At 33.3% G+C, this 26,880-nt stretch overlaps 1 protein-coding gene across 5 annotated transcripts; it reads right to left on the reverse strand.

Annotated features, from left to right (window-relative positions):
• Nucleotides 1-1,915: 1,915 nt before the first annotated feature.
• LOC110114501 (cytochrome c-type biogenesis ccda-like chloroplastic protein 1) lies at nucleotides 1,916-26,618 on the reverse strand. Of its 5 annotated transcripts, none has more exons than XM_020847408.2 (12): nucleotides 26,458-26,618; nucleotides 26,272-26,346; nucleotides 26,155-26,192; nucleotides 23,560-23,687; nucleotides 23,368-23,453; nucleotides 23,087-23,118; nucleotides 10,474-10,635; nucleotides 8,510-8,582; nucleotides 8,330-8,430; nucleotides 3,970-4,062; nucleotides 3,105-3,151; nucleotides 1,916-2,288 (listed from the first exon to the last, which is right to left on the reverse strand). In XM_020847408.2, exons 1-12 carry the CDS (start codon nucleotides 26,531-26,533, stop codon nucleotides 2,216-2,218), a joined length of 984 nt encoding a protein of 327 aa, XP_020703067.2. In that variant the 5' UTR covers nucleotides 26,534-26,618; the 3' UTR covers nucleotides 1,916-2,215. The 5 variants fall into 5 exon arrangements, with proteins under 5 accessions (XP_020703067.2, XP_020703065.2, XP_028556734.1 ...); XM_020847406.2 differs by having other exon boundaries at nucleotides 26,140-26,192; XM_028700901.1 differs by having other exon boundaries at nucleotides 26,272-26,343; nucleotides 26,458-26,617.
• Nucleotides 26,619-26,880: the final 262 nt, after the last annotated feature.

The following is a 26,880-nucleotide window of genomic DNA, read 5'->3' on the forward strand; positions in this document are numbered from 1 at the left end:
AATATGTTCAAATAAAAAAAATTGAAAAACAAATTAAGACCTAGTCATTTGTCCCGATTTAACCAAATTTTGACCCAACGACCCGTTCAGGTTGCCGGCCATTGAACGGGTCTATCGTCTACCTGACAACCCGCCAAACAATTTTAAATGACTTATTAGTTTTTTTTTCTTGACTTATTAGTTTTTATTAGTTAGAAATTAGAATTCAAATTAATGTGAAAGAAAGATTTGAGTAAGGGTTCTCTTCCAAATTTATTTTACAACAATTTCGTTATTATTCACTCAAAATGTAATTAAATTATTACAAAAATAATAATTTTATGTTTGCATTTTTTGCCTGGGATTAAGTGGTTTATTCTTATGTATATTGTAATACTTACAAGAGGTCATTAGTTTTAATTTTTCTGTTAAACAACAATTTTATTTTCATTATAAAAAATTTTATCGTAATTGTTTATAATATGATTAATCAGTAATTATATTATCAATATAGCAATATAAATTAAGTACTTATATTTATATAAAAATAATGATATTACATATCTTACATATCATGTGAGGTCTTAATCTCTGCTCACAAAGACCATTTCAAGTTCTTCTTATGCTACGCCTCAGCGTTGTGGTGGATCAACTAATAATATTGATTCTGCCTTATTATTTTACTTTTATTCTATAAGAAAATTCTTAAAATTTATATTATAATTAGTAGTAATCCAAATGCAAATGAAAAGTAGGGTAGGAAAATATTATGAGGTGTTTATAATATTTTAAAATTATTTAAATAAATATAGATAATTACTATTTTTTTTATTTGACTTGAAATAAAATGAATATAATGAAAAGCTCTTTCATGATGAGCCACTATGAGTTTGACTCGATAACAAGCTCATGAGTCAGATTTATCGAGTTTCGAGCTCAGATTTAGGAGCTCGTTGGTAATCGAGCTCGAGTTCGATTTAGGTGCTCCTCGACTTGTTGACTCGTCGAGCCGCTCGAGTGCAGAAGGCGGAATAATGAATGCAAAAGGCGGAAGCGTGGAAGGCGAAAGCGGAAGCAGAACGTGGAAGGCAAAAGTGAAAGGTTGAACCCAAAATTGAAATCGGAAGCAGAAGCAAACACTGGCCCGTTTTTCTTACGCCTCGCAAGCTAGCTCCATTGCCACCAGCCAAGCTCGAGCACGCCATTTAAGCTTTAGTCGAGTTCGAGCTCGAATTTGATCATTCTTCTGGAGCTCGATTATTGATTCTGCCTTATTAAAGTTTATCAAGATTGTCCTTTTCTTGATAGAGCAACACATGAAGGCCACTAAGGACAGCTAAGTCAATTCTCCCCTTATAGTTAAGACAATACAAATATACAATAATGGCGGATGAAAAAAGCAATGTAGGAAGGTTATGGAGGCCATTGATGATAGTCAATCAAATCATCCACTTAGTGGTAAAGGTGCCACAAATTTTGTGGTATTAGACCAAGCGGCAGATGAAGGTTATGGAGGCCACTAAAAATGGTGAGGTTGGTCCTAATTTTGAAGGTAAGAGAGACACAATCTTAGGGTTGCAATAAAATGACGTTGAAAGGTAAGGGAGGTGATTGAAACCAATCAAGAAGATCCCTCCCTTGAGAAATTATTCTCTGCGGAGACCCGACACAGAACGCCGCCCGGAGACAAACCAGAATGTGCCACTAAGCAGTACCGAGCCACGTTACCGAGCGGTATCGAGCCGCAGTACCGAGCATAGAGGTAACGTGGCGCGTTCTAGTTGGTCTCCAGACAGAATTCGGCGTCTGTAGAGAATAATTAATCCTCTTGGAGGCAACAATATCTAAAGGTGACAGAGGAAACATAACCATGAGGGTCATGGATACAATTGAATGTGATCAGGTCGATTTTTGGACTGACAGACAATAAGAAATATTAAAAGTCAGAACTTCGAAATTCTATTATGATTCAATAGTTTACAATATCATAAAGAAACAAAATTGAGGTCTATAAACAAATTTTAAGGATGATATTTCATCTCTTATCAGAAATATGCTGAAAAATTCCCCAACAACAAATGGACCAAATTGCAATCTCTTACAATAAAAAATGGTTGGCCAATATTACATTCATTCAGCTCCCTGCTGTAGTTCAGGTGTGAGATTTAAATTTCAATACTTCACAAATGGTTATTTACCTTTTAGAACTATTGAGGCAGAGGCTTATTTACATCAGCTACATTGCCATGGTTACTGGAAACAGCCTGTCCAGTAGGGTGTAAATGCCACCACCCAAAAGAAGTGCTCCGCTGCAAAAGCAATTATGATTTAGGTTTTGTTTGAGACAGCTTTCTTACTGTTTCATAAAGCAGTTTTTTAGTACAAAATATAAAATTTTTCTACTAAAAAGCTACTTTAAGAAGCAGTAAGAAAGCTATCCCAAACAAAACCTTAACCAGTAGAAAGAAATGGAGGTAAGTCAAAGGATAACATTTTAAGGAAAACAAATATACAATCCTTAACAAAATCTAGTGTTTACCACATTTTCTGCTGGTTCAATTGCAATTTTAAGGAAACTGGCTTTAACAAGTAGATAAATAGGATATCAACTTCCTTTTGGATGTATATTGTATGGTGAGTAAAAAGTGGCATGACCATCAAGAAGATTAAGGCTTCGTTTGGGACAACTTTGTTGTTGCTTTCTAAAACAACTTTTTAGTATAAAAAATTTTTGAATCAGAAAATTTTATACTAAAAAACTGTTTTAGGAAGCAGTACGAAAGTTGTCCAAATGAAGCTAAAAAAGTATTCAGATATGTTTGAATTGCTGCAGGTAGGTTTTCCTCCATTGCATAGAAACAATACTCATTAAACTCCTTGCAGAGTCATGATGTGTAAGGTTTTAATAAAACAAGTCTAAGAGATGCAGGACAGAGGTTGGTATGTTTGGTCCCTACTGGAATAAAAATCTTATGAGCATAGAATAGGATATTAAAACTTCATATCAAATTGACATGTGGGCATGGAATTAAAATCTGGCTGCAGTCACTGCAATCCAAAAATTTCTTGAATTTTATTTAATTTTCTTTATTTTCCTTCAATCCAAAAAAAGCCTTGAATTTTACCTTGCTGGGTTTATCCATGCTGAGAACTTCCTAAGCGATAGTAAACCCTGAAATAAAAAAAATTAAAGTTAAAAACGATAAATATGCTAATGTTGTCACAAGAAAATAAATTCTGGCTAGCTTAAATAGTATTGTTCCTTCTAATTCTGGTCTATAACCTAGTTCTAGAAATTGGGTGATAGGAAACACTTGTAGATCTCAAGTATTTCCTATCAATCTACGAAAAACAACAAGAATTCTCGACAAAAATCCACACAAAAACAGGAAAAATATTAAATATTTTGTATTATTTGATGAAATAGAAATGGGAAATAGCAAGATACAGTTGATCCTCAATTCGAGAGGAGGATCGATCTCTCCCAAATCTCTAGACACTGCTAGAGCAAAAAAAAAAAACAAAAAACTCAATCTAAGATATCTCAAATTTCAGCCCAAATTCAAGATGTCCTAACACTAGGAAAACCAACTATTTAATGCATACAAATCAAAAGGAAATCCCTAAACAGTCCATACATTCAAATTTCCCTCATAATTCTGTCAAAAAACCTTCCTAAACAACTCCCTGGGATCTGGCGGATTGCACAGGGCGTACAGGAGGCAGAGATTTCACCCTTATTAGCCTGGGCGGTACCATGTGGACTGGCTAGACCGGTCAAATGGACTAGTCTAACACTGGGATAGCGCATTTTCTAAAACAATAATAGCTCATGAGCAAGGCTAGATGTTCAAACATTTCTAGCTTGTACCATCAAGATATTGTTCCAATGAAATAGCAAAAAGCAAAAGCAGAACTAAACCGCTGCAGAGCCTACTGACAGTACATTGAAATATTATAAGAGCTATATTAATAAAAAGAGGTAAAAACCTGCAGAGCACCAGCGAATGAAGCTGCAAGCAGAAGAGGAGAAACATATCCCACAGTATATGTCAGCAGCAAGCTCCCACCAACCACGGGATCCTAATACAAGGCATCTTCAGTTAGAAAAACTGATGCACTGAATATGAAATAATTTCATCTATCAACATAAATAAAGACTAAAATCTCATTATTAGTCTCATCGCAACTATTCAATGTTGGCATTACAACTTTTGATTTTTCATTTATTCATTTTGAGTGTTTTTGAGGTTTTAAAACTATTCTTCACAAATTACTTTGAACAGCTTCTATTAAAATAATTGTAGTTCTATCAGTTTTCATTCCTAATCATTTGTCTCAAATTTTATCAGCTTGTTTAATAAGTGCATTTTCTACTCGTTGTCCACATCCAAACCACCTAAATTTATTTTCTTTATCTTAAAAAAAAATCACTCTAACGTTTCCTCTAATATAAACATTTCTTAATTTATCCTTCCTAATTTTGTCAGGCATCCATCCCAACATTCTCGTTTGTATCACACTCAAGATATCAATGAATTTTTAAAGCCCAACAGGCGGATTCATGTAACATTATTGGCCTAAAGGTAATTTTATAAAGTCTTCCTATCCTTTTATCACACAAAACTCATGAGACATTGCCCATTTTAACCATCAAACTAAACTCATTTATTTCTCTAATCTTCTATATGATAGATCCAAGATACACGAATTTATGACACAAAAATAATATCATACATTCTGATAATATTAAATGATAAGTATTACCATTATGTTGTTAGACCGGTCCAAGAAGGATCGGTCCAGTACTAGGGCCGGCCCCTAGTTTACTCCAAGCAGACCAACCAATCGCTAACCCCCCTTGTGGGACCCACTATTTGAATACAAAATTAAAGAGGGGGCGGTTTAGGAGGGAATTAAATTTGGTAGGATTTGTTTAGTAATTATAATTATGAGAAAATGATTAAAATGATCATCAACTCTTTGTAATGCAGTCAAAAGCATCGCCGTTGATTCCTAGGATGAAAACAAGATAAAAGGAAATTCAGAAGGACGGTGATGAATTGGAGAGTGTTTTCCATTAAGGACCGCCATGTGAGGCTCCGTTGGTGGGTGGATCGGGATATTTCGAAGGGAGGACAGCAAGGAGGAGGGAGGTTGAACCCTTTGGGAGACTACCCGGGCATGGGGAGAGGTGGAAGGGAGAAGGGAATGGTTGGGGAGAGCCATAGGGTCCAACTCAACCAAGGGAGGAAGGAAGGGAATCACACTACCACTACACGGGAGGAACCAACGGAGGAAGAAACCATTGGGGTATAGATGAGAGATCGAGGAACCTAAAGATGTCGGTCTTTGAAAGGGAGGATGCTCAGGGTTGGTTGTATTGGGTAGAACGTTACTTTGCTATCAACGGATTAACTGAAGGGGAAAAACTCATGGCGGCGGGGCTATATTTGGAAGGGAAAGCCTTAGCCTAGTTTCAATGGAGGGAGGCTAGGTATTTGATCGACTCATAGGGAATATTTAAGGAGTGCTTGTTGGAATGTTTTCAAGCCATTCAGGAAGGAGACCACCACGAACATTCTACGTCCTAACTAGGGAGGCGATAGTTATGGAGTACCGAGATAAGTTTGAGCTACTATCAAGGAGACTAACAAGAATCTTTGAAGAAGGATTGGATGAGAATTTCATGAAGCTTAGGGAGGACATACAGGCAGAGCTTAGGGTACTGAGGCTTAGAGGGTTGAAAAAGATGATGAAGCTTGCTCAGATGGTGGAATATAGGAGGGAGAAGGCCAACATAAGCAACATCATGGGAGGGGCCTACAGGAGTTCCTCTACAACTCTAGCACCTACGATAAGGTGTTTCTCAGCTATTTTTGGAGAGAGCTATTCAGGCTGCAGGGAACAACTCTAAAAAGAAGCACCACTTACCACCCTCAAATAGACGAACATACGGAGATAGTAAATAGGGGCCTGGAGACTAACCTGTGGTCTTTTGCTTCAGAGACATCTCGATTGTGGGCCAAGTGGCTAGCATAGGCAAAGTACTGGTACAATATTTCATATCATTCAGCTTCCCATATGACTCTTTTCAAAGTGTTGTACAGAAGAAACCCTCCCCACTTGGTGCATTTTGGGCAGAGGAGCACACCACACTCTTCAGTAGATTAATATTTGGAGGAAAGAGATAGGGTGTTGGAAGAAGAGGCACCTGCTGAGGGCATAACAAAATTACGATGAAGAAGAAGATGGATGGACACAGGAAGGACATCCAATTTGAAGTGGAGGATAGTGTGTTCTTAAAGTTGTGACCTTACAAACAGAGGTCAATCTCCAACAGAAGGAATGAGAAGCTAGCCCCAAGGTACTTCGGCCCATATGAGATATTGGAGAGAATTGGAGTAGTGGCGTACCGCTTGAGAATACCATTGACCGCTACTATATACCCAATGTTTCACGTGTCACAACTGAGGAGACTATTGGGGATCATGCAACTAGTTCAGAGTTACTTGTGACACTGATAGAGGATTTAGAGGTGTTATTAGAACTACTGGAGTTGAGAGGAGTTCAACAGGAAGAAGAAGGGACCAAAGAGGCTCTAATAAAAGAACTTACCGGACTATAATGCCACCTGGGAGCCATACTAGAGGGCGAAGTATCAATTTTCATCATTTCACCTTGAGGACAAGGTGATTCTTTTGGAGGGGGATTATTAGACCGGTCCAAGAAAGACCGGTCCAGCACCAGGGCCGGCCCTTGGTTTACTCCAAGTGGACTAAACATCTGTTGGTCCCCCTTGTGGGGCCCATTATTTGAATACAAAAATTAAAGAGGAGTGGGTGGTTTAGTAGAGAATTAAATTTGGGAAGGGATGTTTAGTAATTATAATTATATTTCTTTTTTTTAATTAAAATTGTATTCTTTAAATAGATGGGAATGGTTAGGGTTAGGGTTATCTTTGTTTTAGCTGAATTTGGTATTTCTCTTAGGTTTGTTTGGGCTCTAGCCCCCGGCTAGGAATTGGGAGAGCCAGATCTTCCTCTTGAATTGAAGATCAATTGCATATTGTATGTTTTCTTCCACTTTTTATCAATTATCAAATTTCCTTAGTGTTTTGCCACATGGATTTATCTCAAATCATGCTTTAACTTTGCTGAAATTCCAAATTTCAATAACATACACCCAATAAAATTACATATCATATACTCGATCTTTGTTTTACTAACTCTAAGACCTCTATCTTTTAACTAATTGCTCTATTGTTGTAATTTTGTATTAAATTCACTGAACATCTCACAAATGATAACTTAATCACATACAAAATACATAAACCAAGGTACCTTAATTTTAAAATCCTTTATAAGCATTTCCATAATTAACATAAAAAGATATGGATTCAATGATGATCCTTGATGAAAAATTACAATTAGAAACTCTGGAGTCACTCTACAACTATTAATACGAGTCAATACTCATGATACATATCTTAGACATATATTTCTGTCTTGACACACCAAATTAATTATCATGACATTCAATCACAAGGCTTTTTAAGATCAATAAAAATCATATGAATATTCTTTATTTATTCTCTATATACATTTATTAATGTATTCATAGAAAATTATTTTCATAGGAGATCTTCCTAGCATGAAACTAAATTGTTCCTTCGAAACTGAAATAATTTTTCTGAGCTTATATTCCATTACTTACCTCATAGCTTCATTGTATGACTTAAAATTTTGATTTTTCTATGGTTAGTACAATCTTAAGCAATGCCTTAATTATTAATTATTGATACAAAAATACCTCTTCAATTATTTGGCATCATCTTAGTCTTCAAATTCTATTAAAAATATCAATTAAATCACTGCAATAACCGCAATAACTCTCCAAATATCAATAAATATCATATCAAGGCCAAAAGTCTTATTTATATGCACTTTTTTAAAACCAACTCCACTTGATTTTTAGATAAATCTCTAATATAATTACTACATTGTTCTTTATATTCTTCTAAAAAAATTTCTCAATTTTCCTGGGTGTCTTCATCATTGACTAAGGTTTATTATCTTCAATTTTAATGCATCAAGCTATTATATATCTCCTTTTTCAAAATTTGTTGTTTTTCCAAGAACTATTTCATTATTTTTAGCCTAATAGAAAAGAACATTTAATTTGTTTGCATTTAATTTCCATATAATCTAAATATGCCCCATGATATAGTGCAAGAAGCTTTAGTTATATACTAAAGTTACTTGGAGAAATTTTGAAGAAGTCATATCCGCTTATTATAATATAAATCACCAATAAGCAAAATCAGCACAATTCAAAATTTGATACATACCCGGGATGCAGCCACATATCCCAAAAGAGTAGCAAGGACAGGTGTGCTGCAAGGTGAGGCAGCTAAGGCAAAAGTTAGACCAGCCAAGTATGCCTGTACACCTGAAATTTGGATTTCCGGATAAAGCAGTAGCAATGTAGAGCAAAGATGCAAAAACCAAAACTCCTCGTAGTTGAATACCAGAAGGGAAATTAGATGCAGCAGCACGGGGATCAAAATTGTTAAAGAATGATGGCAGCTTTAATTCAATAATCTGCAGTAGTGAAAGTAAAAACATGACATTAGGAAATAAATGATAATTAATGTGGGGAGTACTCCATTAAGAGACTCCTGCAAAAACAAATAATATGAAAAGAAACTCCTGCTTCAACCGATCAGGTCTATGCTAAAAGAAAAAGGAACAAAAGGTTTTGTTCCTGTTTCTTTCAAGAGGGTTTCAAGAGGGCAACTCAGCGCATGATTTCATAACATACTAAAGTACCGTTTGGTTTTCTAAAAAAAGGAATGCAAAAAATTCAAAATACCGAGAAAATTAAATTTTGGTGTTTGGTTTGCTATAAAAAGAATGCAGTGTAAAATTTTAATATATTCATTTTTCACTCTCCAGTTCATTTTTTATGTATTGTAAATTCGTCAATTTTGGCTTAATTCATTTTTATTGCAAGATGATTATGTTCTCGCCACCCAACACTAACCATAGCCACCTGTCACAATCGTCACCACTGCCGGCATTGGCCTCTAGTCCACCATCCAACCATTAGCAATGGCCTCTAGCTCGTCATTCCAACGCTGGCCGCCACCTTCATTTGAATTTGAATTTGCATTGCATTCATTTTATTTCAAGCCAAATAAAAAAAAAATCTCATCAATTCCTTTTAGACTCACTCAAACAACTTCAAACATTTCAGATCACCATATCCTTTTACACTGCATTACTTTTTTAGCAAACAAAATAATCCCTAAGGGAAATTTAACAAAGGGGACAGGAAAGATGAAGCAATTATAGAGGAAGGAGAGGTAACAGATATTTTGAAGTCAAAGATGTCAGAGTAGAAAAGAGATTGTTTAACATGAAACACTTGTGTGAGACAAGAAGAAGAATTCATATGTCAAGGAAATCGTTGCAAGATCAAGCTGAGAGAAAAGCCAGCAAAGAAAGCTGGCTGAACGTTAGATACTAGGCACCCGTTGAGAAGACACGTGTAAAGATGCGAACAAAGACAGAAAATATAGTTTCGGGATGACTACAAGGAAATCAGCATTATTTATACTAGAAAAAATCAACATCCATGGTAGAAGGCTTTGTAGCATAATCAAAAAGCAGTAACTACTTTTTTCTATAACGTTCATAATGTAAATAAGTTTTGAAATATACAAAGCATATCACATGAAACATTCTCCGACAGTGGTCCAAAAATTTTCATATAGAAATGGCATTAGTCGTAGTTTCAAATGTGGTACTGTTGGACCAGCCCAACGGGGCCAGCTAAACCAGTCCATCCTGGACCGGTTCTCACCTACAGGAGGCGGGCTAAAGGGGGTGGAACCAAGGAGAGAGAGAGGGGGCGGCTAATGGAATGGAGCCCACACACTAATTAGGTTTGGGTTGGAGGGAAAATTCAAATTAGGGGCTATTTAGGGATTAAGTAATTATCCTCTTGCTTTAAATAGTCTCTCCTTGCTAGGGTTAAGATCTTGAGTTTTCTAATCTGAATTTGAGATCTTGGTGTTGGTTTTGGGCTCTACACTTTGGCTAGAGATTTAGAGAGTTGAATCTTCCTCTCAAATTGAAGATTCATTGTATCGGGTTGTTCCAATGTTCCTGTTCTTCTACTATTGAACTTCAAGTGTTTTCACCCTGATTTTCCTACAGCTTTGACAAAAACTGTTGTATTACTGCAGAATTTCTCTAAAATTATGCTCTGTTTTCCATTATTTTGTGTTGTTACCTAACAGCTACTCAAGATAATCATTATACCATTAGTGTAATCGGGCTCTAGAAAGCGGGTTTTATGAAAGGGGAGTCATAAATGATACAAATAATAATATAAATAATTGATACAAGATCTCTTTATTTTCAAAATGAGAAATGCAGGGTATGACCGTACAGCTTAATAAATCAAAGTCACGGATTATAAACTCACCTCCAAAAGATTCAAACCCATAAGAATTGCCAAGCTTGAAGCAGCCAATGGAAGTCCTTTTCCTATCTGTCCATAAGCCTTTCCAGCAAAAGAAGCTCCAATGCCTAGAAGGGCTAATGTCGTTGCTAACCCCAATGAAAAAGCAATTGAATTTGCAATACCCTAAGTATAAAAGAAAAAAAAAATGAAAGAACTAACAATAAAGCAACAAAAACCCAACTGAACTACTGGAAACATTTTCTATAGGGAATTCCTTACCGTAGGGAATGATGAAGCCGTCCATTATCCAAGTGAAATACACGATGGATGGTGATCCACCATTCACTACAGTGGATTTTGTCCCAGAATTAAGGTAATAGAAGTACATGCTTCTCCTACTTAAATAATAAAGATATGAAAAGCAGTTTGTTGGCGTATGATATATATTAAGGAAAGCTTTATCAAGAAGAATTATATTAGGAGAATATATGCCACCATTATTTGTTTCCTTTTGTATTCATCATGTATGTCTTGATATAGGAGCCTCCTCAACAGTCATATCAAAGTAAATACGCAAAGCCTAATACATGGATATCATATTTAAAAAGCAATTTTCTCTTTCTCTTAATTTTTTTTAATGAGAGGTGAAGAAATGCTCCCCATTGTTTGTTAACTTTTTTATTCATCTTACAATCTAAGGGTGAGGATATAGCCAACAACTAAGAGTTTTAATCCATATGCTCAATGATCCCTATCAAGATTGTTTGACTTTTATATATATATAGCAAAAGCAAAAGCACATTTAAAAGCCCCTAAGGCAAATCATAGAAAATTATTAAATCGTCTAATTAAAGCCTAAAAAAGCAATCCATAGAAATAATAGTTGAACCAAATAAGGAACCACACTGAGAAAAATAGCACAAGTTATATATGGGGATATAATAGGCATGTTTACCCAAAAAAAACACTAAACTAATAAAATAGCATAAATAGTAAATAAACTAATGAAATTAATAGTCAAACTATTAATCCACTCTTCTAGACACAATATGACATATTTTTGAAAAAAATAAACTTTACAAAAAAAATAAACTTTACAACTTACATCAAATTTGCTCGGCTTGAAAAGACTTTGAATTAAGCATGAAACATTCATCAATCAATTTCAGAATAATTGTTGTCTTTCATATGCATTCAACCACAAATAATTATATTTAGTTTTGTCACGCCAATGCACATGTAACTTTTGGTATCTAACATTAATAGTAAACATAATCTAATCATCTAATATTGACTTTGAAACAAGATGTGTAGAGTGCTTCGTAAAGCATTGGATATGAAATTCCAAGGAGTTAATAAGAAAGAAAAATTCAATATATTGATAGTCAGCTCCTAAAATAAAATTAAATCAAAGATTAAACAATACAAAACTTCCCAACATTTTCAGTTTATAAGCATTGGTCGCAATCCACAAATCAATTGTTGGACCAATCAAATAACTGAACCAAGGAAAAGAACACGACATGTTCGCTATAAGGATCATCACAAGAATGTTTATGAAAAAAAACACTAAACTAATAGAATCACATAAAACAACTAATAAACTAATAAAATTAATGCTCTGACTATCATTATGCTTGTCTCGGTGCACATGCCACACGTGTTACGCATGTCGTGCGATTTTAATGAGAATAATCTTTGAGGTTTGCATCAATAAGCCTAGCCTTATTCTAATATCCATAATCCAAGCTTTAATATTTTGCATTTTGTCTAATATTATGTATTGCTGCTACCATGATAGTTTCATTTCTCAATCTAATTGCTCAATCTAATTGCCTTATTAGCAATGATTGCTTCATTTGTCTATCTTATTGCAGTATTAGATATGCTAGCTTCATGCATGTCAAAGTTAAATAATGATTTGTCTATATGGCATTCTATTTTTTAAGATATTTTCTCTTAAAATTTTGAATATTCCAGATTTTTTTTCTATTTTTAAAATGGCATGTGCAATGCACTTTGACTCAAGAAAATCCTATTTATTATTAACAAGTATAACATAAATTAATCAAAATTTTCTTAATAAATCTAACATTTAATCAATTTTTTTTGCTCAAAATTATAATATTATACAAAGAATACAAGAGTTTCCCAAGTTGACCCAAGTTAGCATATGTAATCTAACATTTTCCATAATTTTTTAAATCAAATCCAACTAAAAATATTTAAAACTAAAAAAGATTTTTTTAGCAGATAGCTAATTGCAAAAAAATTAAACAGTCATTACCAGCCATAAGCTTATGAGATAGCATGATAGTTGATATTAGTTTGCACCACAACATGAACTATTGTGAAATGAGTAAGTAAGTGTTGACTAAGATTAAAACTAATATTAGATTCAGTACAAAAAATTTAGAGACTTAGATTAGAAAGATGAGAATTACAGAGTATATATGTATAATAATTAAAAGAAATCATTAGACAAAAAATAACTAATGCATGCTTACAATAAACTAAATTGAAAGTATAAAAATACAAGGACATTAGTTAGTGAAATTGATGCGGACATCCAACCGTCCATGCTTATCCGAGGAGCTGAAGATCGACGGCCGAGATCACTTTATTTCATTTCAGTTTATTAAGTGTATTTTTATTCCGAGGAGCTGAAGATCGACGGCCGAGATCACTTTATTTCATTTCAGTTTATTAAGTGTATTTTTATTTAATTTTTGCAATTTCCCTTTTTACCCTCTTGTCTTATGTAAGCCCAAGGGGAAAATGTGTCTTTTAATTTCTTTTGAGGCCTATATATAGAGGGCCTTTCTCTTGTATTTGGAGGATGGATTATTGATAATGAAAAATTTTATTTTCGTATTGATCTCTTAGTGAGTTCGGAAGGATCTCTTTGTGAGTTCCGACTTTCCCAAGATCTCTTTGTGAGTTCTTAAGGAGAGTTTCGCGGATCTCTTTGTGAGTTCCGAGATTCTCAAGATCTCTTTGTGAGTTCTTGAGGAGAGTTTCGTGGATCTCTGTGTGAGTTCCGACATCCCTACAATCTCCTTTGAGATCTTGAAGTTTAAGAGCGTGAGGTTAGAAATTCCTAGATTTCCCCAAACTTCTCATCCTCTACCAAGCTCGGGCTTTTCCTCCCCAAGTTCTCCTTGCCGCCGGCCCTGTTGGCCCGTCCAGAAATTCACCCGCCGGCCATCCCTTAGGCCGACGTCCACCAACCCCCACCTCCCCCTCTCTTCCTCCTTGGAATAAAGAAATTTCTTAATTATGAGAGGCTCACAATTAATGACAATTCAAATTCAAAATTTGAATTCGAATTAGCATTAATTACTCCTTAAATTCGTCCCTCCAATTAAGCTAATTACCATTAATTTAAATCTGAAATTTAATTTCAGATTTAAATCAATTAATCATTTAATCCTCACAATTAATGACAATTCAAATTCAAAATTTGAATTTGAATTAGCATTAATTACTCCTTAAATTCGTCCCTCCAATTAAGCCGATAACCATTAATTTAAATCTGAAATTTAATTTCAGATTTAAATCAATTAATCATTTAATCCTCCCAATTAATGACAATTCAAATTCAAAATTTTAATTTGAATTAGCTTTAATTACTCCTTAATTTCAGATTTCCATTCTTTCTCCCCAAATTGATTTGGGCTTTAATTAATCTTGCCACCTAGGCAAGTATATGGCATTTACGTTTCACATCAGTTGAAGGATCTCTTTGTGAGTTCCGACTTTCCCAAGATCTCTTTGTGAGTTCTTGAAAAGAGTTTCGAGGATCTCTTTGTGAGTTCCGAGATTCTCAAGATCTCTTTGTGAGTTCTTGAGGAGAGTTTCGCGGATCTCTTTGTGAGTTCCGAGATTCTCAAGATCTCTTTGTGAGTTCTTGAGGAGAGTTTCGCGGATCTCTTTGTGAGTTCCGAGATTCTCAAGATCTCTTTGTGAGTTCTTGAGGAGAGTTTCGTGGATCTCTGTGTGAGTTCCGACATCCCTACAATCTCCTTTGAGATCTTGAAGTTTAAGAGCGTGAGGTTAGAAATTCCAAGATTTCCCAAACTTATCATCCTCTACCAAGCTCGGGCTTTTCCTCCCCAAGTTCTCCTTGCCGCCGGCCCTGTTGGCCCGTCCAGAAATTCACCCGCCGGCCATCCCTTAGGTCGACGCCCACCAACCCCCACCTCCCCCTCTCTTCCTCCTTGGAATAAAGAAATTTCTTAATTAGGAGAGGCTCACAATTAATGACAATTCAAATTCAAAATTTGAATTTGAATTAGCATTAATTACTCCTTAAATTCGTCCCTCCAATTAAGCCAATAACCATTAATTTAAATCTGAAATTTAATTTCAGATTTAAATCAATTAATCATTTAATCCTCCCAATTAATGACAATTCAAATTCAAAATTTGAATTTGAATTAACATTAATTACTCCTTAATTTCAGATTTCCATTCTCTCTCCCCAAATTGATTTGGGCTTTAATTAATCTTGCCACCTAGGCAAGTATATGGCATTTACGTTTCACATCAGAAATGCTTTTCAAGTTGCATTAGAATATAGCTAAAAAAAGTTTTAGGAAAAGATTAAGAATGGCTACAGTGTATATGTGAAGCAAAAGGATGTTTAATGAAGGTGACAAATATATATATGTTCTTGTAGGATGGGATTAAGAGGACGCATGGAGTGTACAACAATAACATCAAGCCTTTATCCCACTGTGGGGTCGGCTTACATGAATCCTTTTTGTAAAACCCGAAAATGAATTGTAATGTAACGATGCGTTGCGACGCACCGTGACGAAAAGGAACAAATTTTCGAAGTTGTCAGATTTTGACGAAATAAATTTATAAAATTGTACATTTAATTTCAATCAATTTTATATAAAGAACTTATTAAAATTTTTTATGGATTGGGAGATAAAAATCATCTAAGTTTTATAAACTAAAATTTACTTAATAGCCCCTCATGGTCTTAAGAGAAATTATTCAAGAGAGGGTAATTTGATTTTTTAGAAACCCCTAACCGTAAGAGACCGAATGAATCAGTCTTTTCCCATTTTGCCTCCCACTTCTCTCAGCCGAACAAGGAACAAGGAGAGACGGATAAGGACGACGGCAAGGCTTCTAGGGCGGCGACGGCGGCGATTTCCGGTTGCCAAATTTGGGGGAAATTCTAGAGGGAGATTAAGGGAAGACTAAGGTATGTTTTTAATTAAGAAATTTCTCCATTTTCGAATAGATTTCTTAAGTAGAAAATTCTAGGGTTTTTCAAAACTTATAATTTTTCAAGGAGATTAATAGGGAATGTATGAGGAAGGATTTTAGCCATAAAAATAAAATTTTTCCTCAATTTTTATTGAGTTTAAAAATTAATGTTTTTCAAATTCTTGGATTTTTAAGAAAATTCTTTAACGATTATTATTCCTAATTGTCTTAAGAATGTTTTTAATAAAAGAAATTATGTTTTCTTGCAAAATTTTAATTTCTTAATTTTAATTCAAATAAATCCGAAAACACATTAAACCTAATTATTAATTAGGTGAAGGGGAAGTTTTGACATGCTTATAAGATGAAATAGCGAAAATATTATTTCCAAAATTTAGGCTTAAGGAAAAATCTGAAAAAAAAATAAAATTTAATTTACTTTAGGAAGAGGGATATTATTAAAATATAAAAATTATGAATTTAATCGATAATATGAATTTTTTAAAATGAGGATTTAATTAAATCCAAAAGTTTTTAATATTAAAAAATTGATTTAATGGAAATGCATTATGATCTATGATGCACAGACACAGACACGGCGACACGGATACGGGACACGTCAAATATTGAAAATATAGGACACAGGTTGGACACGGTATCATAATTTTTATATTTTAAAAATAGTATATAAAAATTGAATAAGTAAAATTTAAAAAATAATTTAGAAATAATAAATCATTTAATTAGAATTTGTGCTTAAAATGATTAATATTAGGATGTCGAGAGTCGGGCGTTGGTGTCATTTATCAGTTATCGAGAGAGGAGATGACAATGTTATCAAGAGTTGGAAATTGATGTTATGCAGTAAATATTTGGTGTCAATGTTAAGAGAGCGTTTATCATCGATGTTGAGAGGTCATTGGTCGTCGATGTTGAGAAGGCGTTGGACAAAAAATAGATGTCAAGTTGTGGGTGTAGAAATTGCTAGCATTAAGCATCAATGTGAAGACGGCGTCAGATTTTGATATGAAAATCATTTTGAAATGTTAATGTTGTAACGACTATAGTCGTCGATGCTGAGATGACATTGGACATTATTGTGAAATCAAAGTTGTAACCCGCCAAAGAGAAATGAAAATGAGAATATTTGATGAATGGATATTAAGTGCGGGCGATTGATTTGGTATTGTGGATAGGAAATAAGAAATTTAATTTTTATATTTTAAATAAGTAAACATTTTAAATACAAGAATTATATTTTAAAAAAATCATAAAATATTTAAGATATGTTTGTCGGACACGCGTGTCCAATTTGTATTTAATATTTTTTAATCGGACACGTTTTCGTCATGTCCGACATGTGTCTGAGGAGTGTCGGACGCGTGTCGTTTCGGACATTGGACGCGTGTCGTGTCGGATACGGTGTCGGACACTGCACGCCTCTTTGAGGAGAAGTGTCGGTGCATCATAGATTATGATCATTGAGTTAGTAATAAAGATTTTAATTACTTTAGGTATTGGTTATAGAAGAAGAAATACGACACAAGACTAAACGACATATTTTGTTTATATAGGTTTGACTATTTCTTATTAAGGTAGGTACTTGTATTTCTGTTAATTTCATGTTTTTGATTCTTTAAATTTTATGAAAGAATGCATATGTTTTAGATATTTTATTCAGTTGAAAAGTTGCATGATAGTTCTTTTCATATTTTACTACAACAAGAAAGATAGACAATATAACATATTTCTTTTAATTGTTTAGAAATGCTAACATATAGAATTTGTATAAAAATAATACATTAGATAGACACATATGATAATATGAATGATCTCATCTCTCCTACAATAAATATTGAATGATTGAATTTGTATGTTGATACGAAGTATCATATGGTAAAGGTAAATAGTAAAGGCATATGATAAAGACAAATATGACTCCTCGGAACAGACAGAAAATGAAAATAATGATCAAATTAAAAGTGTACCTGATCAATACAAAAAAAAAAAATGATACTTCCTTTACGGGTGTATAAAGTTATGGATAAGTATTATATGCATAAAAATAGCATAAATGAAAATTATAAAAAGAATGATAAATGAGAAAGTCACTGTCATATGAAATAATAAAGGGAAAATGGGCATATAGGATGTCATACAGAATATACATACCCAATATCAATTCATGTCATTTATAGTATTTCTTTTTTAAGTTACTTATGCACTGAAATATGAAAATTACATGCATAATGTTTTCTTTTTCTTGCCTTATGAATTTAATAGAGATACTTGTTACCTGCTGAACATTAGCTCACACTGGTTGTAGGAATATTTTTCAGGAGAACCTACTTAGCTTTGATAGCTGATAGACCTATCACTTACCATCGTAGATAATCCCAAGGAGATAGGTTCGTTATGGTTATTATATATAATGTGATGGATTATGTAATGTGGTCTACTTGTAGTAGTTTTATGTTTATAAGTTGTTACTTTTGATGTATTAAAAATTGTGAAAATGGAAGATTAGTTGCTCTTTTCTAATTGTATTTGGATAAATATTTGAATATATTAATATTGAAATGAAAGTTTTAATTTTTTCGTAGGACCGTTTGTTCCCACATCGTCAACTCGAGCTTGTCGGACTGAGTCGTAACACTTTTTCTTCATTGTGCCCTGTTAAAAGTCAAATTCTGTCACGACACAACCCGATAAGCTCGAGTTAACGAGACGAGAACAAACCGTCGTATGGTAATTATTTAAAACTTTAATTTCAAATTAATATAATCAAATATTCATCTAAATACAAATAAGAAAGAGCCACTAAATTTTCATTATAACAATTTCTAATACATCAAAAACAACAACAAAATTAAACCAATAAGACTACTATAAGGAGTTCATAATACACAGGACATAAAAACATCTACAAAGAACCTGTCCCCTTGCGCTTCTCTATGACGGTAAGTGAAAGGAGTTCTATCAGTCATCACTGTTTAGCAAGTTCTCCTGAAAAATAATCCCACAACTTGGGTGAGCTAACGCTCAGTAGGTAAAATGTATTTTTATCAATTTCATAAAGGAAATAAAAATACATTATGCATATCACTTTCATACTACAGTGTATAAATAACTATAAAAAGAAACAATACAATTTTTATAAAGTAGTATCTTAGATGCTTATTTTGTATGTCATTCTAAATGACCATTTTTTTTCTTTTCATATAACATTAGCCTTTTTTATTCATTCTTTCATCATTTTCGTAATGTTCTTTATGTATGTAATACTTATCCATAACATTCTTTCTTTCATCATTTTCTTAATATTCTTTATGCATATAATTCTTATTTATAACATATACACCCATAACGGAAGTATACAAAATTTGTACTGATCAGGTACACATTCAATTTAGTCATTGTTTTCATTTTCAATCTGTTTCGAGGAGCCATATATTCATTTACCAGTTGTTTTTACAATTTGTCTTTATCATATGATATTTCGCATAAACATACACATTCGTTCATGCATTATCGTAAGAGAAATGATAACATTCATTCAATCATATATGTCTATCTAATCTGATATTTTTATACATTTCTACAAGCAGGAATTTCAATAGATCTAAAAGAAACATGTTACAATATCTATCTTTTCTTATTGTATTATAGTATGTAAAGAACAAAAATGTTATTTTCAGCTGAACAATAATAAAAAAAAAATACTATAAGATATGCATTTTTCATAACATTAACATTTAGAGAATAAGAATTATAAAATTAAGAGAAATACAAACATCTACCTCAATAAGCAACCGTTCATTCATGTGGCATATATCTGCTCAGATATCTAACACTAAAAATAATGAACACCTTTATTACTAACTCATAACATAATAGTTAATACATTTTTATTAATTAATATTTTAATATTAATTATTTTCGTATTTAATTAAATCCTAATTTTTAAAATTCAAAATATTTTCTAAATTCATAATTTTCCTATTTTAACATTTTACCATTTCCTAAAAATTTAAAAAATATCTCTATTTTCGGTTTTGCTTAAAACCATAATTTTGAAAATAAAATTTGCATTAATTTTATCATATTAGCATGTCAAAACTTCTCCATCACTTAATTAGTAATTAGGAGTGAAACATTTTTTGATTATTTTAAATTAAAAATTAGAAAAATTAAAAATTTGTGAAAAATCTTAATTTCTTCCGTTAAAACATTCCTAATATTATTTGTAACAATATTCATTAAAGAATTTTCATAGAAATAAAAAATAGGAAAAACCGTAATTTTTTGGAAACCTAATAAAATTTGGGAAAAATTTTATTTTCCCGGTTAAAATACATCCCCAAACTTTCCTTATCATTCTCGTTGAAAATTTCTAAGTTTTTGGTGGAACCCCATAATTTTCACCTCATGAAATCCAAGTAAAAAATAGAAAATCTAAGTTTAGAAACTCACCCCTTTCTTCCCTAAGTCTACCTCTTCAATTTCCCCCAAAGAAAGTCGCCGAAAAACCACCCTAGCCACCACCTTGGAGCCTTACAGCTGCCCCACTTCTTTCTCTCTCACGTTCGACCGAATGAGTAGGGACCGAAAAGATTTGGTCCCTTTAACTCCTTAGGCAGTTAGGAATTTTCCAAAAGTCCATATTGCTCCTTTACATGTTTTATTTCATGAAGACATATAAGGGCTATTAAATAATTAACCTTTATAAAACTTTGCCGATTTTTAACTTTCAATCCGAGCAAAATTGACCCTATGTTCTTTATATCAAAACGATTGAATTTAAGCGTAGAATTTTATTAAATTTATTTTGTCGAAATCCAACAACTTTGAAACTTTGACTATTTTCGTCATGGTGCACCGCAACGTTTCGTTACACTACGATTCAATATTTTCGGGTTTTACAAATTTTCATTTAAATCTAATCAAGAAATGTCATTTATAATAATTTCCAACCAAGTCTTCTTAGGTTTACCTCTACTTTTCTTAACATAAGTCAAATCTAATACATCTACTCTTCTAACTGGGTAATCGAAAGGCCACCGTTTTATATGACAAAACCACCTAAGGTGACTTTCTCTGATCTTATTTGCCACTAGAGCTATTCCAACCTTTTCACGTATATGCTCATTTCGTATCATATCTCTAAGAGCAAAGCCACTCATCCACCTAATCGTCCTCATTTCTGCAACACTTAACTTAATATTATGTTTCACTTTTGATGTCCAACATTCTGCGCCATAAAATATTGCAAGTCTCACCACCATCTTATAAAATTTTCCCTTAAGTTTGAGGGGCACTTTTCTATCACACATGATACGTGATGCATTCCTCCACTTCAACCATCCAACTTGAATTCTACTAATAATATCCCCATCTATTTCACCATCACTTTGGACAATAGACCAAAGATATCTAAAACATATACTCTTATTAATGACTTGATCGCCCAAAGTCACAATCCCCCACTAGATCTATTACTACCAAAATTACACTTTATCTATTTGATTTTAGATCTACGCAAACGAAAACTTTTAGACTCTAAAGTTGACCTCCATAATTTAAGTGTACCTTCAACTCCCTCTCTACTCTTATCAACAACAAGAATATCATCAACAAAAAGCATAAACCAGGGTACATCCTCTTGAAAATGTCTAGTACGGACATCCATGAATAAAGTAAAAAGATATGGGCTTAAAGATGATTCTTGATGTAATGCAACTGAAATAGGAAAATACTTGGTCAAACCAACATGTGTTTAAACACAAGCAATAGCTCATGCATACACATCCTTAATGACTTGAATATAAACATTATTAATCTCTTTCTTTTCGAGACCTCTCCATAACACTTCTCTTGGAACTTTATCATGCTTTCTCTAAATCAAAAAATATCATATGTAGATCCTCTGTATTCTCTCTATATACTTATGCATCAAATCTCTCAATAAATGTATAGCTTCCATAGTAGACCTACCCAGCATGAATCCAATTTAATTTTGAGAAACATTAGTATCACGACGTAGTCTATGCTCCATAACTCTCTCCCAAAATTTTAAAGTATGACACATGGAGTGTGATGAATAGAAAATTTAAAACATAATGAGAGAAGCTATACTTGATTTCTCAATAACCTATAATCTTACAAGAGCAAACACACATCAAGAAATTGATAATAATATTTATATTAACAGGAGCCACAAAATCATAAATAGACTTATTTTACTTAGAAAGACAAAATACTTCTACAAATATTGAAAGGTAATTCTAGAAGAGATTAAACACACATGGTAGAATAGTGGTATCATAACAACATCAAAAAAAAATCGTCAAAAATAATTGCCCAAGGATTAAACGGTAAAATTTGAAAGAAGCAAAATCGTTAATCTTTAAAGATAGCTTGTTCAGAAGGCAAGTTGAAATTGTTTAGTTAAGTCAAACCTAATGTGGACCAGACGCTAGTTTCACCAAGATGTTTGTCATAGAAGTTTTGAGAACCTACAAATAGATCGTAAATTTGTAAGGAACTTGGTGTTGGAGTGAAGTGGTATAAAATGTAAGGAAAAGAAGTGTGCTTTTAAAATGTGGACAAAATTAAATATTGCTATGTTTAAGATGATTATAAGAAAGGCAAGGGCTTGCAAAGGGTGTCATGACCAAATTAAAAGCTACAATAATTGATGATTTATATAATAGGTTTGGTACTAAAGAGGGACAAAGGGAGATATATAGAATAGTTAAAGCAACAAATAAGAAATCTAGATTACTGTTTTTGAAGGTAAATCAAGTGCTCAACTAGGTTGGGATCGACAATGTGAGTCCACGTGGGCATCATTTATCAAGTTTTCACTAGGCGAGCATCTTTCCTTTAACGCATCAAACATTAAGGTAAGGGCCTTGCCTTAATTTAAGAGATGGGAGATATTAATTCAAATGTTGAAGGTGCGTTAATTTATTATAATGATAACTTGACCTATGATGATGTAAAAAGAGCATAAAAAAGTTACAGAAATAAGAACACGCCCATAGAAAAAAAGTTAATCAAATGTAATTACAAGACTTCATGTTATAACATGATAAATCATTACTATTAGGAAGATGAGACAAAAAAACTAGAGAAGTGCTGGAGAGCTGCAAATCTAGTGATATACATAATAGGAAGAAAATAAGCTGCGATTGACTCATTAGAATCAATAAATATCAAATGCCCATTTTCTAGGAGCATTTTAATTGCTGAGTGCCGACCAACCTAACATTTCAATTTTTAATTCGAATAATTTAAAGTTCATTTCATTCAGCTATAAAAAACTTCACAGGAACACTGTAGGTCGTACTTTACCGGAGCAATACTAAATCTGAAACCCAAGTGAAATGTTATAACTAGTAGTTACCTCAGCTTGACTTTTTCCAGAGCCAAATGCTCCTGCAAGATATTTCACAGGCATCAATGTAATAGCCAAAACAGAAATATTTTAATGAGATTCAAAATAAAATCAACAATCACATTCGAACAGTTGACTAAGGCTTCATTTGGGATGGCCTTCATCCTGCTTCTTAAAGCAGCTTTCTATTACAAAAAAATATAATTTTTTTTTACTAGAAAGTCGTTTCAAGAAGCAGTAAGAAAGCCGTCTCAAACGAAGACTAAATTTATTATATTGACTTTACATACCAATGTAACCTAATGTCAGTGGTAAGACACTTAGTGTGCACGGAGACAAACTGGTTACAAGGCCTGCCCCAAAAATAACCGCCAAACTGCAACCACCAGTTCCAGAAACATGACAATAAATAAAAGAACAGAAAGGCCGCAGATTAAATCTCAATAAAATGAGCAAATGCTGCTTGAAGTGAATCACTGAACCTAGTGACACCGAGAGAAGATAGCTGATCTTGGACAGCTACATTAGCCTGTTGCCCAGCAGAAAATAAGAAACCTCCGAGCCAATCACCAACATTTAAGTCACCCAAAAATTGGATGGGGATGTCCTGCTGTTATCACAAACTATACCTCTTTAGAATAGAATTTCTACCGAGATTTGTAGAACAATGCAAACAATTACATACATACTATGTACACAGATATATGTAAAAAGATGTGCGAGTGGATGCTTGTGCATGTTCGAGTGCAGCATCATTTTGCCGGATTGTTCAAAAAAATTTAATTTTGGATTATAAAGTAAGAAAATACAAATAATGTTGTAAATATATTTGCTCAAAATATAAAATACAAATTGTGTTTCAAATCAAAGTTGTTGATTCTTCAGATCAGTATCATGATCATTGACATGACAATCAAATCTTTAAAAGGAGTCTTGTCATCACCCTAAATCAGTTTGGGAACTTCGAACAATGGCTCGAGAAACCTTTTTGATGAAATCAAATCTATTGGTTATGGAACTTAGGAATTCTATAGAGTTTTTCTGCACTACTATTCTCAAAAGGAATTCTTTGGGGTCAGACCTCTTTCCTATCTTTCTTGCAACTTGGTCCAATTCATTTCTCTAGTAAGTTAGTTCTAGGCTATGTTCCTCGAAACAATTTTGGATCCAAAATTAGACCCCTTATCTCTAATATTTTTTTTATCCATTATCTTTCTCTTACTTTAAAGCACTCTCTATTTTTTGGAAAATAGCATATGAAAGGCATCTCATTGTGAAAGCCATCTATAGGCATCTCAATGACAACTACAAAAATAATGAGTATTCATAATGGAATTTTTTTTATTGAGATTGGTAAATCTATGGTTCATCTGAAACTACTTCTAATGCTAGTGATTGCTCCTTTACAGAATTTAAAAACATTAATAAATTCAACCTATCTTGAAAACATGACTTCTCTCCACAATACCCACAAAAGTAAATTAACTTTTAATCAACCCTCAACATTTTTTATTCAAGCTTAAGACTAGCATTGACAATTTTGAGTACAAAAATTTAAATAAATAAAAACCCTCTTGTTGCATGAGCTCTTATCCATTTAATGTGTTTCCTGTTGTAGATAATTTAATTCATACATATCAGTTTTATTAAATACAATAAACGATACTCCTGCTATAAATTATATTGATCATATCATAAATGTTGAAACTTGTAAAAACTAAAAATATAGGCATTGTATGCTTGTTTGTAGGTCTATAGAACCCTATTGAATTTTGGCTAGTCGGATCAATGGACTCACATGGTGATGACTTTATAGGAAGTGATTGGCTTAAGTTGGTGTTTACTTTCCCAGAGCAAAGTATTTGACAAAACTAACTAAAGATATTTATGAATATATAGATATGCATATGCAAATAGACATAAGTTGAACACAATAAATATTTTATAAGTAATATTAAGATACGATGGTACCTAACGTGATTGCATGATTAAAAATTTGTTTGATACTGCATTAATGGTAGTTTATCATACACATCAAAATTATCATCATATTAGTACATAACGTATAAATCATGTCATGTGTGATTGCTGCAATTGATAAATCGATTATCTGTGGGCATATAGTCTCTATTACCCCTTTGATTGCTCATGATGCATGCCTAATTTCTTTATCGTTTATGCTTTAAAGATAAAGTTACTGTCTGAGTTTGATTTATCAAACTCATTTGTTGTTACCTCTTCTCATTATATGTACAACAACATGAGTGTTAGGTGGATCATCACCATAGGAGTAGATTCATTAGTCATAGAAGATTTTTGGTATTTTTATGTTTTGTAGTAGGTTATTCATATGCTACTTTTGAGGTTTGGATAATTTCATTTCCATAGTTATTTCTTTGAGAACTTTTTTGCTTGTAGTAGTTTTATTTTGATGATGTATTATTACTTGAATTTATAATAATGAAATTAAGTTCAGTTTCTATTCCATTGTTTACTTCGATATATTTGTTTATATTATTTGTACATGCACTTTTCTTTTCGTAAGTATAAAACAGACATTCCTATACCTTCAGCATGTTTCGTGTTGCCAGGATGTACCATCTTCCAACCCAAGGTGTGACAATTGAATCATATGTCAGGCATCTTCTGGTGTAATATATAAAATTAATTTGAGAATTCCACAATTAATAAGCATGCTAACATTTAAAACTGGTAGGATGGTGATGTCCATGGAGTAACCCCATAAAGAGTAAAATTGTAAGGTTCAGCCTCATATGAATAGATTGGGTCAAAGCGTATAGTACCTCACATAATGTGGCCAACTCATCACACAACCCCCATACATTTCAAATGTTAAAAGATCCATACTAACGAGAGAAATCAGATAAATCACTGTGATTATTTGTTTCTACAGAAAATCATAAGAAAACCCCACATAAAATAGTCCTCGCGTTGATTTGGATATAAAATGTATCGCATGAATGATTCAACAAATTAACTTAGGCTGAACTCATACAAAGAAATCACGGCACAAACTACAAACAAAGGACACAAATAAGCACCAAGATATGCTCAACTGGCAAAGCTTTTGCAGCATCTACCGCCAACAAACTACCTGCCAAGAATAGTAGACGTAAGCATTTCATCAAACATAATGGAAGCACGACACAGAAAAATTGCGCCGAGAATCATGCCTGCAAAGGTTGCTGCCCATATTGCAGACGATGACGGAGCTACTTTAACACTGAGGCGGCTATGCTTTCCTTCTCCTTAAAACATATTACCGGATAAGATTGGCCGCCAAAAAAAAAAAAGAGCGCTCAAGGTCAGTCGCGAGAAAATCTGAGGCAATGGAGAAAGCAGAAAGAGAAAGACCTTACCTGCACCTTTAATGAGCTCCTTTTTAGGAGATGAGATCCTCGGTGCAGAAGAGGCTAGCGGTGAGCTCCAGCTCATTGCAGGGAAGTTTATCAGTACCAGATGCGATGGTCAAAATGAAAGCCGCACAGAAATACTGCTGAGTTATTTTTTGTAAGCTTAGTATTGATATAAGTAGGGCAAAAAAAATTTTTGAGAGGGGGCAAAATGTTCAAAATACTCAAAATATTTCAAAATTTTCCCTCTAAATATATATATATATTTTTTTTTTGATGGTGGGCATTTGCCCACCCTAAGCATGTGGTGGATCCGCCCATGGGTTTAGGGCTGCAAACAAACAGGGCCCAGCGAGGATGCGAGTGTTCATTTATTATCAGTTTGTTCAATTTTAATTCTGTGTTTGATTCGGATTTTATTGTTTGTGT

The sequence above is a fragment of the Dendrobium catenatum genome, unplaced genomic scaffold (assembly GCF_001605985.2).
Source record: "Dendrobium catenatum unplaced genomic scaffold, ASM160598v2 fragScaff_scaffold_1608, whole genome shotgun sequence".
Lineage (NCBI taxonomy): Eukaryota > Viridiplantae > Streptophyta > Magnoliopsida > Asparagales > Orchidaceae > Dendrobium > Dendrobium catenatum.

Coding starts and splice junctions, on each gene's coding strand:
- LOC110114501 (XM_020847406.2), bottom strand. CDS start 26,533: ATGAGCTGGAGCTCACCGCTAGCCTCTTCTGCACCGAGGATCTCATCT. Junction 10,636..23,086: donor CTGGAAAAAGTCAAGCTGAG/GTAACTACTAGT, acceptor TTTTATACTTAG/GGTATTGCAAATTCAATTGC. Junction 4,063..8,329: donor GATATGTGGCTGCATCCCGG/GTATGTATCAAA, acceptor GCCTTGTATTAG/GATCCCGTGGTTGGTGGGAG.